A 15,920-nucleotide genomic window follows, 5' to 3' on the forward strand; every position below is an offset into this window, starting at 1 on the left:
CCAACTTACCGCAGCCAGTAAAAAGTTAATTATTAAATTTTAGTTAATTGGGCTGCTGACAGCGATAATTATCATCTAACTTTCTGTCCCCCTGGCCGCTTAACTTATTTGCACAAGTGGTTCTCACGTGCCTTCGAGCGCCTAATTTTAAAAAAATCATAAAGCTTAATTTTGAACACCCGGTATATTCCACGCAGCCCCATCGAATCCCTTACAATATGCTTGTCTCTGCATTCAAGCTTTATGTGCGACAGCTAAAACACTGTTCGTTTTCGATATCGCCGCTGCCGCTTGAAGGAGGTATTATATTCGTATACAAGATGAACTGCTTGCTCACCACATTTCATAATTATTTATTGTGGAATATTTACAAGCACTATAAATTTGCGTTTCCCCAGTTTTTCCAATACATCGTTCCTCCTTTAGCCGCAGCTGCGATTTCAAAATAGAAAGTTGCGTGAGTTGTCGCACACAGTGGTTCATTGCTGAGACAAGCGTTGGCAACAAATTCCTTGGGCTTGAGGGAAAATAGCTACGACCAATATGTGGCAAAAACGGACTAGCCTGATGTATTTTAGACCCGCCAGATAGGCAGATGTGAACTGAAAGTTCACAGGTGAAATAAACCTGCACCCCATCTATTGTGTGCTGCAGTAAAAAAAACCATGTCCAACGCTCACTGGCGTTACCGTCAGTCGAAGCAGGTCGAGGCCACGTGGTAAAGTAAAGCGTTTTTTTGGCTGTACATGCCTAATGGAGAAAGGGCTGAAATTAATAGGTACTTTCAATTGTTAATAGTTGCATACAGAACTAATTAGGTATTGTTAAATATTAGGTGGTATCTAGCTGTTGCATGTTCTGTGGTGTCTGTAGTGTTCTGCAGAAGAGAAATCTCAAATGTGATCAATGGTTGTACTGACATTCCAGCCGTTGCTGTTGCATGACGTGCAAGCCTTCCCCAAGTCACAATTTGTTTGGACGATAGTCGTATTTATAAAAATGAGTTTCCCAGTTGGCTAGGTTGTATAAGGAACACATAAAATTATTTGCTATTGTGTATTGAGTGCAAGTGCTTCCTTAGTGAGCCTAATGAACTGTGCAATGATAGGAATTTCTTAATGAACAGAAATGAATTTGTTCCCTTGGAGCTGTGTGAAAAGGAAAATTTTGGGTGTTAAACGAATCAGAATATTGAAGTGTCAGTCTGAATGATATATTTTTGAACATTTGTTGATTATATCTTGAATACTTCGAAGTGAAATCACAGAAGAAAGGTTGCAGAAGATTTCCAAGCACATTACTATGGAACAGGAATGTGCCATTGATTTTTGGCTAGGATGGTGAGTTCAACAGAGAAGGTGCTTCCTTGTTTCATCGTGGATAAGGCGTTGCTGACCAGATTCTATTTATTTACCATACTTAGTGCAACCAATGTGGTGCCTACAGCAGTTTACTTGTGAAATATTACCATCATCTTCTGTGGAGGCCTTGTGATTTGGTGTACAGAGGCGTGCTCCTTTCGAATTTGGAGTTGCTGCTCTGCCGTTCCGGTGTCTGTGTATAAAAACACCTGAAATTTGAAATAGTGAAAACGTTCGTCTAATCTCTTTAAGACAATTCGGTCCGAAAGAAAAAAAACAACACTGATAAAAGCTTCAACTCTTGCCATGCAGGCTTGAACCAGCACCTTCATGAGCCAATCTGATTACGCCTGTAGTGGAGCTAGTGGAGCGGTAAGCATAAAAAAATGAAGGGGTGACTGTAGCGGTACAGTGAATCTACATGTTGGAACCAGCATTTTCTCGAGTAAATACGATTGCTACCATAGCTTGAAAGGCAGCTTCGCCGCAACGGGCAGAAGTAATGGGATAAAGCATCTTAAAATATCTGAAGGCGCCGCAGTCACTTTTGCATTTACTGCTATTGTCATCGGTATGTTCGAACAGTAAAACTTTCAGTGGAAATCATTCAATTAGCAAATGCTATTCGAAGAGTATTCGAAAGTTTTAATATTTGCCCACCCATAATTTTTTTTCTAAATGTAAGAGCACAGATCTGCAACAAACATATTAAACTTCATTTATAAAATAAGGCAATGTTGTATTGAATTGTTCATTTTTTCTATCCCCTGCAGTTCTGCCAAAAGACTTTCCAAAAAGAAAGTGAAGCAGGTGAACCCAAATATGAAGCGGAGACCAGGGCAGAAAAAATATATACAGAGAAGTCACATTAATATTCCCGTTATCAGATCCCATCTCAGTTTTAGTATGTTATAAACAAGAGCCCATTCCGCAGGTGGAATCTCTTAAATATTTTGGAACAATTTATAATGCCAACCTAAACTGGATTCCCCACATAGAAGGCATGGCATCTAAGGCACAATGCGCCTAAGTAATTTTTCGTAGACTGAGCAGCCGTCAATATGGTCTACGCAGAAGCACAATGGTGATGATATATAAAATGTAATTCGGGTGCGTATTGTTCTCAGGTGGCCCTGCTTACAAAATAAAGCCTCTGGTTTTGCTTGATTAAGAAGCCTTGAGATTGTGTTTAGGACTTCCTAGGTTTGTAACAATGTTTTGTATCAGGAAGCATGATTACCTACATTGCCTTGCTGTTCTCGTATCCTAACGGTGCAGGCGTTTTTGAAATTTCATACCTATGCGCCAAGACGATCTGCATATGCTTTTATAAATAACCCAGACACCTTTTTTCTTGCCCATTGGCTATGGTTTCGAACACCGCAGATTGTTTTTGTCCAGAAACAACTAGAGAGGATAATAGTAAAAATTCGAGATGTGATTGCGGGGCAGGTTACAATTCAAAATCTTAAGATAGAATTTGATGAGATTTTCCCCTCAAAGCCCAAATTACAATCCTATAGTGTTTTCATAGCCGCCTGCAGGATTATCTTGCACACGCAGAAACAAATAATACTATAGCCCCAGATGCTTCAGTAATGTATGAAAAGACAGGTGTAGGTATATACTCCATTCGCTTGAGTGCCATTTTCATTGAGATTACCAGATTTCACCACAGGTTTTGAAGATGAACTGTGGGCAATAGTTCTAGCGCTGCGAATGCTACCTTTGAATGACGATAACGCAATCATAAGAACGGAATCCCTGTTAGTATGTATATCAATTATGGCGTCAACAAAATAAATGGCAAAATAAAGACGCTCCTCATGCTAGTGCCTCCTCAGCTGCAGCTACTAAAATTATTATGGGTACCTGGTCATTGTGGCTTAGAAGTAAATGAAATCGCCGACTCTCAAGCATGAGCAGCATTGTGAGGGCCAGTACTATCAGTCCTTCGCTAAGTGGCCACTATAAGTGCGACACGATACAGAAAACTTGCGCTTCGTGCAGATGCTATGGAAGGATTAATGTCAACACCAAAATTTAATCACTTAAGATGTCCGTGGTAAACTCATTGGTGTCCTACAAGACAGTTGGAAACCATAATACCCAGATTTCCATGTCGTGTCCCCCCGTTAAATTTCCATTCACATAGGGCTGGTCTGGCGATATCACCGCTATGCAACTTTTGTTCAGAATAAGAAACAATAGAACACTATTTTTAATCATGTCGCCGATACAAATTGCTCAGGAAAACAATCTTAGTCCTCCCATTCGCTAGCCTGGGGCTGAACTTCACTATAGAAAATATACTTTCCTTCGGTGCTTCCGATCTGGGCTTCAGCCAAGAGAACGTTTTCTATGCAGTTTGCAGGTACCTTAAAGAAAGTAAAAGAATTAAGCTTTTAATTGCGGGATTATTATTCCTGCAAAAACTTCCAACATACACAGGAGTTTTGTTGAATCATGCTGATTCCTGTTCAAGGTTATGAATGATTGTCCGATCTGAACGAGTGACAAACAACTATTGCACTCCTTTTATTTTGCCTAGCGTGCCTTTATTTTTTTTTATTTTTTTTCTCCGGTGGGTGGTTTCAATATTCAGTTAAAAAAATCTTACTGAATTAAGTCATCTATTTTGGCCAATCCCCCTGAGTGAGTACGAGCCATGACTGTGGAATCATCATCATCATCATCACCGTCATTATCATCACCATCATTATTTTCAGTCCTACACTACTGGGCAAGCCTGCTGTTTATTCCCATGGGCACGTAAAAGAGCTTGTTTTCTTCTACGGTGCATAAACACACCAGTCTAGATTTCCCCAAAACACATCAGCCCGTATCACACCAGAAAACGACCATATACACCAGACTGGATGTGTATGCCAGAATCCGCGTGTGAATTGCCGCTCTGGTATGTGCGGGAAAAACATACCAGGCATGGCCTGGTGGATTTTTTGACTGGGGAATGATTCTGTTGTAGTTACCGAGCAGACAAAGGTCACTGCAATCAATGCAGTCTCCGTTTGCGAAAAGCGCGCGCTTTTCAGGCACAAAAAAGTAAAAACTGAGACGCTTATTCACGTGCATCTGACTTATACTCGGGGACAAATACGTTTCTGTGGTAATGAATAGAAGGCTACGTTGGCGGAGCTACTGCTCCTGTACTTCTCCGCGAAGTAGTCCGGTTTGGCACAACGTTCAAATGACGGCCGTGTTCGGGTAATTCTACTGAACACGATTTGATATATCCGCCTACGCCACTACAACCATTTGTGAGTAAAATTAAACACAATCTCCTTCAGCGTGTCGACTGAATAGCTCGGAGGGGACGCGCGCTCATCTACAGACGAAGACCCCATTTTGACTGTTAAGTGCACGTAAAACGTGCGAAGTTTTCAGACGCACAAAAACACATAAAATACTGTTCAGAAACCAACAACAAATATTAAGATCACCATGGTGCGTGCAGCGTTTCTTTAGAAACAGCATCTAGTAGAAAATAATGCTGTTCTTTTATATTATCACGCGGGAATCACGGACGCATTTTTGGCGCTATATTTTACAGCAGTGGCACATGCCCACTTTGCCCCCCATAGCCTTCTCTTCATTGCCACAGAAAGTTGTCCCCGAGTATACTAAGTACGTTTCGGGCGTCATTTGTGCGTGAGAAATGCGGGGCACGTTTCGAAGGGCTTTTCATTCTGCGCGTGCCCTTCCGATTTGTTCATGTCGCGTTCATTGCTTCGCCTTTGCGGCAAAGCTGTGACATTTTAGTTACAATATACTACATCCTTCATTGAACCAAAAGATTACTTTGTTTTGGTGCCTTGGTCATCGGGAATCTTTTTTTTTATTCGAGTGTGGGAGATTGTCGAAACGCGACAAAAGGAAAAAAGTGATTATTTTAAGCATTACCTGAAACGTTTTGTATATTTAATTTGTTTGTGCGGACATACCAGGGCATATTATATTGAGCTTCCTGGGAGACAAATGACACAAAAAGCAATGATTGCCGTTCAGGACGTTACTCCCTTCATTCGGGCTGCACCAAGGTTTTCGCGTGTTCTTAAGGAAGCCCTCAAGAAACATGGCGAGGATTGGGGCACATGTGCAAGTAGTGCCATATCTCGTGAGCCACAGTAGTGGCCTGCCATAACAGAGTGAAAAACAGGCGAAAGGCGAAAAATTATAACTGAAGAAATACGCTAGATATCGCAAATAACTCCCAATTTTGTAGAGCACAGTCTTGACTGAAAAGTCTAACAAAGTTAAAATGTCACGCTCTGTCCACGTGGCTTCTAACTGCCTTTATTATTTTACATCGATATTCTATGTGTTTTAATGGGTGATCTTCAATTGTCTTCGAAAGCTGCACGCTTTTAGTGCGGTAGTACAATTTGACCAAAATGTACCGAGAGGTTTCTGCTACATATACCCTGGAGTCGTTTTTGAGAACTTGCTTTTTTCAAGATATACGATTGGCCTCACCGATTTCTCATTCAGTTAGAGCAGGCTGTCATCCCTACGGCCGAGAAATGACGCCTCGTCCAGATGTCCCCAATTCTTGGGAGTGCACGTAAATAAATGGCGGAATATTTATGTCAGGTCGTTCACAAACACATCTTTAGATTGAGCTTCAACAACGTTTCTCCAATACCTTTATTAAAGAAACAAGCACTAGAAAATACGAATCTCGTACAATCTTATGACCAATTCGGTTTTCACGGCATTATGTCTACTGAATTAGCTCTTAGTAGTTTTGCTGAAAGGATTAGCCATCAACCAAGGTCTTTTAGTCGAATCTTTTTTTCATTGACTTCACCAAAGCATTTGATTCCATCGATCATCATATTATCTTAAAGAAACTTGAAGTTTATGGCATTTCTGAACCACCTTTAGAAAAATTCGTAGATATTTAAAAGACAGATCTCACAGAGTTTAAATTGATGAACTCCCCTTTTTACCAAAAACTACGAATGTAGGTGTTCCACAAGAATCAATTTTTGGACCAATTTTATTCCTAGTATTCATGAATATATTGGCACAAATAATAACACAAGGACATTGTCTACTTTATGCCGATGACAACACCATCTTCGTATCTGATAAGAATCTTGGCTCATTGCAGAATAAACTAAACGCTGACCTAGATAGCGTTTGTTGATGGTGTGTAAAAACAAGCTAATAAATAACCCATCTAAGACGAGATCTATGCTATACCATTCGTCAAAAAATCTGCTTCTTCATCCTCTTGCAGTTTCTTTAAATAATGATGTGATTTCAAGATCCACGACGACAAAACTTCTTGGTGTTGTTCTAGATGACAATATGAAGTTCCATAATGATACATACTCACTAATTCTAAAAAAAATGTCATGAGGCACTCAAGTAATTATCAAAGCTTGCTATTTTTCTCGTCTGCACATTCTCATGTCTTAATAATATGCGTGCATACACAGTTACTTCTCATACTGCCTTTCATTCTGGGGTAATACTTATTACAGACATCTTCATCAACTAGAAATTTTGCAAAAGCAAGCATTACGATTGGATACATTTCAATATTGCACATCTCCCTCTACTCCCATATTCCATTCTGTAAATGTTCTTCCTTTGCGCATGTTAGTTCATCCGAAGGAGTCGCTACTAATATTTCGTCTCATCAATACCGATCTCAATATTCCAGGTCTTACTCGCTCCAGCTTCATCAATAACAATAATACAAGACTTTCAAAGTGACCTCACCTACTCCTTCCTAAAATTAGAACAAATGATTGGCAATATACTGTTGCTTTTATAGGCATATCAGTTTGCAATTTATCGCCATGGGATATAAAGTCATCTTCATTAGTTCATTCAAACGTACAACTAAGTATATTTTTATTAACACTTTGACACAAAAAATTCACTAGGTCTTATGTACCCTACTACTCCAAAATGTGCTGCTGCCACTTTCAAGTGTTTTACTTTGCCCATTTTAATACTTGTTCGAGTGTGTAGTTGTTTGTGCCACAATTCCTTGTTTTAATTAAATTTGTGATTTCTTCTATGTTTCGTTGTTAAAAATATTTTACGATTTACGTTTGCAATTGTCTTGGTAGGATTTTTTTATTTTTTTGATATTTATGAATAATTTACCTTCATTACTAATGCTGTATAAATTATATAAAATAAATGACTCACTGTTTCCCTAGTTTTCTGTAAACCCCTTTTTATGTTTTCTTAGAATAACCCCTCGACAATTCTCACTCCGATCCTCTGAAGTTGCATTTCTTGTCCACCTTGTAATCTCGTTCGTAGATTTTTGTCAAATAAATGAATAAATAAAATTAAGCCAACCGCTAAAAAGGCTTCACACGACAAAAAGCTTCTGCCATGTGGGGTAGTTCGAGGTGAAATGTAGCTAGCGTTCTGTGTGAGTAGGTTTCCTGAAAACCGAAAAGGACAATTACTGTTGTTGCCTTCACGCTAGTAAACTTATAATGGGGGGCGATTCATCAGGCACGAACTAAGGCTGTTACGCGCGGGCGAGAAACAAGTCACAACTTTGCTGCAAAGGCAAAGCAATGAACGCAAGAGCAACAAATCGGAAGGTCACCCGAAGAATGCGAAGCAGATCAAAACGTGTCGCGCGTTTCTCACGCACAAATTAAGCAAGAAACGTAATGACAGGTACAGATGAACGCGAATAACTTATGACAAACAGTAAAGAACCTGCGAAACGTGCACACCTGCTGCATACCTACCCCTATATCAAGAAGCTTTCTTGGTGGCTATGTATACTCGTCCGCATGTGCTCAAGTGGAGTTAGAGACTTTGGCAGGGATGATCGCGCAAAAACAGTTTTGCCGAAAAGATGAAGCAACGAATGTGATAGCGAGAAACGGACAAGGTATATATACCAAGTGAGGCTGGCCGTCAAATCAATTAGATCCGATCTCACTTAAATCTACAAAACACAGTAAGAGAACACGGTCACCCCAGGCACAGTCTTCACACTATTTTTTCGTGTTGAGAGCGCAGCCCGTAGAAGCTCTCAGCTGCTGTGGTGACACAAGGCGCGTACTTATTGTTGTCGCGCCCGTGTGCTCAGATTTGGGTGCACGTTGAAGAACCCCAGGTGGTCAAAGTTTCCGAAGCCCTCCACTAGGGCGTCTCTCATAATCAAATGGTGGTTCTGGGACGTTAAACCCCGCAGATCATCATGATCATCAACTTATCGTTGTCGCGACAGCGCGGCAACTACAAGTGACTCCCCCCCCGCCCCCATTGTTCAGTCACGAGATAAGCGCGCGCACGCCAGAAAGGCGATGTTCATTCCGCAAAAAGAAGAAGAAAGCGTATCTTTTCCTTCATATATACACACATATAAATATGCGTGATTTCTGGCGGCGGCGATGGCAAAAAACAAGCCGAGACTGTCCATACAATTGCTATCGCAATACAAATAGAAATTCAGGCCCCTAGCCTGGTGAAACCAATGCGCCGGTCTGCAAACAAGCTTGTACCGGCAAGTTGGTGATACGCCAAAGGGCACTACAAATGGCATATAGTTGATCATACGACATAAGCTTTCGCTAATGGCTAGTTAACTGTCTCTTGTTCAGGAACGCAACATAACACAAACGTGTGCTCTAGTATGCTAAGTGACTGTGCCCGCAAGTACTAGTATATAGTTCTGCTAACGTGCCACTTTGGTTATTTGCGATGTACAGAAAGATATATACGTTTGCGCCGTCACAGCTGGAATCAAGAGCCGTGCCATGGGGGGGGGGGAAGGGGAGTTTGAGAGAGGAGTCCACGGGAGGGTGTCTTACTTACCGAATGTATACCAGTGCGTTGTTTCTATCCCAAAAAGAAATAGAGGCTAAACAAACAAGGTAAGTTCTCACATTGCCAATGTCTATAATTTTTAAGAAACTGCACACCATGCCTCTTACTCTAAAACACTGTAAACAGAGGATATTGAACTCAGGTCTAACTACGGTGCTCTTTTGCTTTTTTCTCTGCCTTGTTTATGTTTTATTTTTGCGCCAGAATTGATAGGTTGAGCAGAATCAACCCAACTAATTTAGGGTAAAGTTAGCTCAAGAGGCTTTAAGGAAACAGCTTCACTCACACAATAAATGTCTCCTAGAGCACTGCTCACACATATATTGCCAGTGATCATGTGAGGCAACATTTAGAATATAAGTCCCATAACTTATCGCGCAAGTGATTTCTTTTTTTGTTATTGTCAACGCTGGTTTTATTGTTGGTTGCCATTCCCAATTCTACCTCTAGGTCACCAGAGCGGATGACCAAATGTGTGCTTCGTCAGCCTATCAGTTGCTCCGGTGGCATCTCAGGCTGAGAGCCATGTATGAAAAGAAGCCATCTTTCTTTCGCTTTGTACCAAAGGCTGCGTGCACCATTTTCGTCACGCCGATGAGTCACGAGAGACGGCCTCGCACAGCGAGCCGATATCCTCGCTCGGACGGTTTCGTGGTCAGCGCCAACCCACCCCCTTATCCCCCCGCGCCCTAAGCGCCGTGATCCGCATAGACGACAGTCATCTTTGAAGCAGTCAGCCACGTGGAACAACATCCCCCCTTGGTCCCGAACATATACTTTCCCAGCGCTTTCCTACGTCGATGGATCCATACGCACACCAAGGAAGGAAGAAAGAGAGCGGAGGAGCCAGGGGAAGGCCGGCAAGCAGCCTTTCCCGTATACCCGATCCCTCTTTTCTCTTTTTGCCATTCTGCTAGAGCAGGCTAGTACAGCCGTGCTGGTCATTTCACCGGGATTTCTCGTCAATGCCAGCTGATTTTGATTCTTCCCGGCGTTATTTCTTTTCGATCGCACTGTTATACTAGCGACCTCCCTAAATAGGGCTTTGGTTCATCTTCTCAGAAGCCTGGTCAGTAAGTTCACCCTATATCGCTGCCTTTTTTTTCTCGCTCAGGAATAAAACAGCCACACGATCGTGCTTCGTCAGCCATATCATGCTGTTCTTGGCCCAGTCACCAGCCCCTCGTATATTCCTTTTGATCGTCCACTGCTCACAAAGTGACGACTATTTCTAACCCGGAAGCTACATTGCACACGACAACCGTTCTTTAATTTTTATATTCTGGTTTTCTTTTCCTTGAAATATGTGAGATATCAAATGCACCCCACCTTTGCTATGTGTTTGTTTTGCTGTGCGAAAGTACCTGAATCTTTTCTCAATCTCATCCTTACACGGCCAACTGGCTGCACACCACTTTGTGCACTTTGAACTCCTCTCATTTTTCCCACGATAACTCCCGCGCACCTGCGTCATTTCAGGGGTGACCTTGGAAAGGGGAAGCATCGTGGATATCCCTCATAAGCCTCGTGGTTTCTTTTCAATTCCTCAGGCCTTTGCTTAAGCTGCAATAATGAAAACAAGGCATCCAGGCAAATAGCAGGACGAGTGCGTAGGCAAAAAAACAAACAAACAAAGGAAAACGGGAGCCAGAAGACGTCCTTTTCACGAAGGCCTTTCCCAATTGTTCTCACATTCTATGTCGTTGTCATTTCTAAGTACGAGAATGGCGAAGGCAACACTCGTGCCAACTGTTCCTTGCTGAAGCACTCAGCCAGTGCCATGATGAATGTGCTCACAGCCCAGTCCTAGTCAATGCGATTCAGTTCGCCGCCACCAAAGAAAAAAACGCCAGGCCTAAGCGAAAGGCGCAGCACAGTCACAGCAAAAGCTACAAGAGCAGCCTGTGTCCGTAACCACATCGCGCGGAATTAGAAAAAAAAACTAGCACGATTGGCACAGTAGGGCTCGAACCCGGGTTCGCTGGGTGCCAGCCCCGTACTCTAGCACTGAGCCACACCAGTTTTTTTTCATGGTATTTATTAAAGTACTGGGGCAATAGACAATATCAAACGAACAAAAGTACAATCAAATCGCCAAAGTAAGCGCTCAAGCGTTACTCATAAACACTAAATGGCTAACACAGCGTAAGTTCCTCACATGAAGAGTTCTTCACATCGTGTTATACAAACAAAAAAGGGGTGAGGTCAAACAGTTCTCTAAAACGGAGTACCAGTCCGGTCTAAAGTCTAGCTCGTCGTAGATGTTTTTTAGGTAGATAGCCATTTGAATGAAGTGTGCGCTTGAAGAGTTGGTGGGCCCTGCATTGCGGTCTTGCATTCGTGTCTTCCACAAGCTGTGCAAACCCATGACGAAAAACATATCATATGGTACTTCATCAAGTGTTGCTGGCAGAAGATAACGTATTTTGTTAGAATGAATGACGAAACGTTTTTTCAGTGCACGCTGAAGGACATCCCAAAATAGTATGGCATCTTTGCAGCTAACAAAGCAATGTTCAATCGTTTCCGGCACATCACATAGACGGCAGTTAACAGACGGAATGAAAATACCTTTTCTTTCTAACCATGTGCTTACCGCCAATGTTTCAGAGTGGAGTTTATAGAAGAATGTTTTTGAATTTGGTGGAATGTACATTTTACGCACTCGCTTCAACACATCGTGACCAGGAAGATTGGCGTACAGTGAACGGTACAATGGAGGTGGGAAGAGTGCACTCAGTAGGTCCTTATAAAGCACCTTGCGCGTTACTGAGTACAGGTATTCTACAGAGTAGCGAGCTTTAAGGAACTGAACTGCGAGGTAAACTTCCTGCATGAATCCCCACAAGCATGGGCGTTCGGAGAAGTTGGATGAAACAATTAAATCTGGTAAGCAATCAACAAGTGTAACCTGCAAGAAGGAACGGATTACAGGATGGGAATTGTCTCGAAAAAAGAAGAATCGGGACACTATTTGCCATAGATAAAGGTGTTTTAGTCCTAACCCACCCTCACTAACTGGCTTGAATATATTATCACGACGCATGGGCTCAAAAGTCGAAGACCACATGAAACTAGCGAAAATCCGATGAAAGCGTTGTATATAGAATCTTGCGCAATGAATAAGTTGCAATACATAGTAAAGTTTTGTCGCTAAGAAAGTATTACAAGCTTCAGCTCTCCCAAATATCGAAAGTCGATAGGGCACAAATGTCTGGGCCTGTCGTTCAAGCTTAGGGACACGTTCCTTCCAGTAATGCGCACTGAATCTATATGCATGCAATGGTACACCGAGGTATGTTGGAGGAGTTCTTGTCCAATTAATCCCTGCAAAGTGTTTCGGTGTGCTACCCCACAAGCCAAACCACAGTCCTAAACTTTTACAGGCATTTAAACGAGCTCCTGATACCACGCCAAACTTTTCAATAGTATATACCACATTTTCGACACTTGGTTTATCTGTGCAAAAGAATGCGACATCATCTGCATAAGCCAATACTTTAACCTCACTGCCTAATATTCTAAAGCCATGAATGCAACTCGACTGTATTATGCTTAAGCACAGTGGTTCTAGATAAAGTGCAAATAAAAGAGGTGACATCGGGCATCCCTGTTTTACAGAAGAGCGAATAGAAACTGGCTTGGAGAGTTGACCATTAACTATCAGACGAGTTGAGAATTCATTATAGCATAATTTAACGCCTTTAAGAACAACTTTGCCAACAGTAGCTTGTTCGAGAAGAGAAAAAGGAAGGAATGACGAACACAATCAAAAGCTTTTGCAAGGTCTACCTGTAGCATTGCAAGATGTTCTTGAGAACCATGACAGTATTGAAGCATTGTTCGAGCGACATGTATATTGGTTTGTATGGATCGACCTCTGATCCCACATGTCTGATGAGACCCAATGAGGATCGACATAGCAAATTGCAACCTATTTGCTAATACTTTTGCGAAAATTTTGTAGTCCACATTTGACAGCGATATTGGTCTGTAGCCCTCAACGAAGCGAAGTTTTTCCTTGTCAGTTGTTTTCGGTAATAACACAGAGGGACTTTTGCAAAAAGATTGTGGGAGTGTATCCATGTCGTAACTCATCTGAAAAATATTCAGCAATATAGGAGCAAGCGTTTCCTTGAAAGCTTTGTAAAATTCGCCTGAGATGCCATCAGGCCCCGGTGTTTTCAATAAAGGCAAATTGTCGATTGCTTGCTCGATTTCCTGTAGAGTAATGGGCCCATCCATGACTTCACAATCACTGTCCTTCAAGAAGTTCACAAGATAAACAAAACTAGCCTTGAGGTGAGCGTCAGGATCATCAGAGGGAGAGCTAAATAAGCTGTTATAGTACGTTTCGAACGCCAAAGTAATGTCTCCGTTATCTTTTATGAGCACATCGTTAAAGTACAAGTCTGGAATAACTTTAGAAATCGCATGGCGTTGCTCATCAAGTAAAGCTTGGCGCGTCGGTTGCTCAGAATTTAAAGTGCGCTGGTTCCGAGATCTAATACGTGCCCCTTGGTAGCGAGCAGCATCATACCTCTGTAGTTGGCACTTAATATTCTCAATATCTTTGATGTACTTTCCCGGCATTTCGCATTCCATCTCATAAAGATTGCAAAGACTTTTAACAAGTCTCTTTTCATCATTCTTTCTATAGAAAGATTTAACAGCCCCAATTTCTAAAGCTATGGAGCGAACTTCTTGTTTAAAAAGCTCCCAAGCAGCGAAGATATGAAAACCAATCGAAAAAGATTGCCTCAATGCCATCTGGACGCGATTCATGAATTCCTGATCACAGAGGAGCTTCGCATTCATTTTCCAAAGGGCCCACTGGGGATGGAATTGTTTGTGACGATTTTCGCCAATTTGCGCTATGACAATACAATGGTCTGAGAATGACGCAGCCTCGGTGCTGCAGGAAATTTTACGAGATAGGAGTGATGAGGACACGTAAATCCGGTCAAGGCGAGCATGAGAGCTGCCTTGTACTCTTGTATATGCTGTTGCCCGATTCGAGACCCCAATGTCAATTAGTCCTGCATTATCTACAATACCAGATAAAAGCTCACCACTCCTGTCTCTCTTTCCAGACGAATTATAACGATCAATAGCTTCACATACGCAGTTGAAATCTCCCATAAGTACCGTGCATCTGTCGACGTCAATTAAATAACGCACTTTTTCAAATAACTCAAGCCGTTTCGGAACATCATTAAACGCATATAGATTGATAATTCTCCATGGGACTCCTTGCAACAAAAAATCACAGCATATATACCTGCCCTCTTCATCAACACTAGTGCACAATGCTGAACAGGGTAGGCTTTTTCTCAGAAACAACCAACAGCCCGCAGATAAACCTTTAGCATGTGAGACACACGCATTAAACTGAGACAGAAAAGGCCGCAGGGCCTTCTCGGTCTCTTCCTCGCTCTCGATCTTTGTCTCTTGGATGACGACAAAGTCGACACGCTGCCGATTGAGAAGTCTACGGAGTTGTGCTTGTTTCTGCGAAGACCTAAGGCCGCGTACGTTCAAGGTGGCAAATATGAGTCGCTCAGACGGCGCCATGGTGACTACCTTCTAATTCGCTTATCGTCCCGCTTGATCAGTCCTAAGAATTGGCGCTGAGGCTTCCCGTGAGCCCCCAGCAGGCCTCCTAGATCGGGATCGGCGACACTTCCCTTTTGGCGTGGACTTTCGGCGACGGCGTGACTCCCTAGTCACTGACGTTGGGTCACTCCCTTTGCTTGAATCCGAGCTGGACGATGCGCGACGTTTCAGTATTGCTGTATCCGTAGAGATCTGCATATCATCTTCCGACACTGCACCATGATGAAAAAGCTGCTGCGGAGCTGCAGCGCAAGCAGGTGATGAACTTTCTGCGGCATCCAGCCCAGAGTCTCTATCTTGTACTGGTGGTTCTTCGGCATCTTTATGGGTCAGCGCAACAGCACTCTCTAAAGGAACTCCTACTTGTGCTAGGGGTGGTGCGGAGTCGTTTTGGGTATGCGGCTTGCATGATTCACTTGGCCCTTTGCACGCAGAAGTTTCCACTGTGTCAACAGCGAGTGACTTTCTTTCCTCTTCTGGATTCCTTGTGGTAGAGCCTGCAGCATATGACATTGACGGAGTGTCTCCCGTTGCGTCCAGAACCTCGGTGGCATCCATAATATGCTCTTGTAGGTTATCATCTGGCTGTTTTGTGTGCTGTCGCAGCTTGTTGGCGTATGTCATAACACAATCTTCGGCCGAATGACCGAAGCGTCGACAGTTGTCACAGCGAGGGGTCCTGCAGTTTCGACGGATGTGTCCAACCTTACTGCACCGAAGGCAAAGTGGTGGGCGGCCAGGTATCAGGACGAGGCTTTGCACTTCGCCGACAACAAGAATGTGAGGAATATCCGCAATGCGAACTCCATCAGCAAGGGACAAAACAACATCCCTATTTAGCGTCCGCATTTGTTCCATGTCCGCTACTTTCCAGCTTTCTTGTGATATTGTCTTGACCTTCCCAAAAGCTTGCAGTGCCTCGCACACATAGGCGTCCTCCAAGCGCTCAGGAAGCCACATAAGCTTCAACTTCACTTCCGTGGGCTCCGGGTCTATAACGAGGCATCGACGACTTTTGACGAAAAATTCGCCTCTTGTGACCAACTTTGTTTTCATCAGCGTTGACTTGCATGTGACCATCCAAACATGAGACATTTGAAATTG

At 42.7% G+C, this 15,920-nt stretch overlaps 1 protein-coding gene and 1 long non-coding RNA gene across 3 annotated transcripts in view; both read right to left on the bottom strand.

The window, feature by feature from the left end:
- Window positions 1–15,920, bottom strand: part of LOC142784521 (uncharacterized) — a 247,088-nt gene that overhangs the window by 118,634 nt on the left and 112,534 nt on the right. The gene's annotated exons all lie outside the window — the stretch shown is intronic.
- LOC119181501 (uncharacterized) lies at window positions 5,446–15,911 on the bottom strand. The gene is made up of 2 exons (XM_037432757.2): window positions 15,180–15,911; window positions 5,446–5,514 (listed from the first exon to the last, which is right to left on the bottom strand). The coding sequence occupies exons 1-2, from the start codon at window positions 15,909–15,911 to the stop codon at window positions 5,446–5,448; spliced, it is 801 nt and encodes a 266-aa protein (XP_037288654.2).

Source organism: Rhipicephalus microplus, unplaced genomic scaffold, assembly GCF_043290135.1.
Source record: "Rhipicephalus microplus isolate Deutch F79 unplaced genomic scaffold, USDA_Rmic scaffold_14, whole genome shotgun sequence".
NCBI classification, from domain to species: Eukaryota; Metazoa; Arthropoda; class Arachnida; order Ixodida; family Ixodidae; genus Rhipicephalus; species Rhipicephalus microplus.

Bases quoted from the DNA above. Each gene is read 5' to 3' on its own strand.
- LOC119181501 (XM_037432757.2), bottom strand. From the start codon at position 15,911: ATGTCTCATGTTTGGATGGTCACATGCAAGTCAACGCTGATGAAAACA. The intron at 5,515-15,179 runs GTAGGAGTTCCT...CTGTTATGGCAG, and splicing joins CCGCACCACCCCTAGCACAA to GCCACTACTGTGGCTCACGA.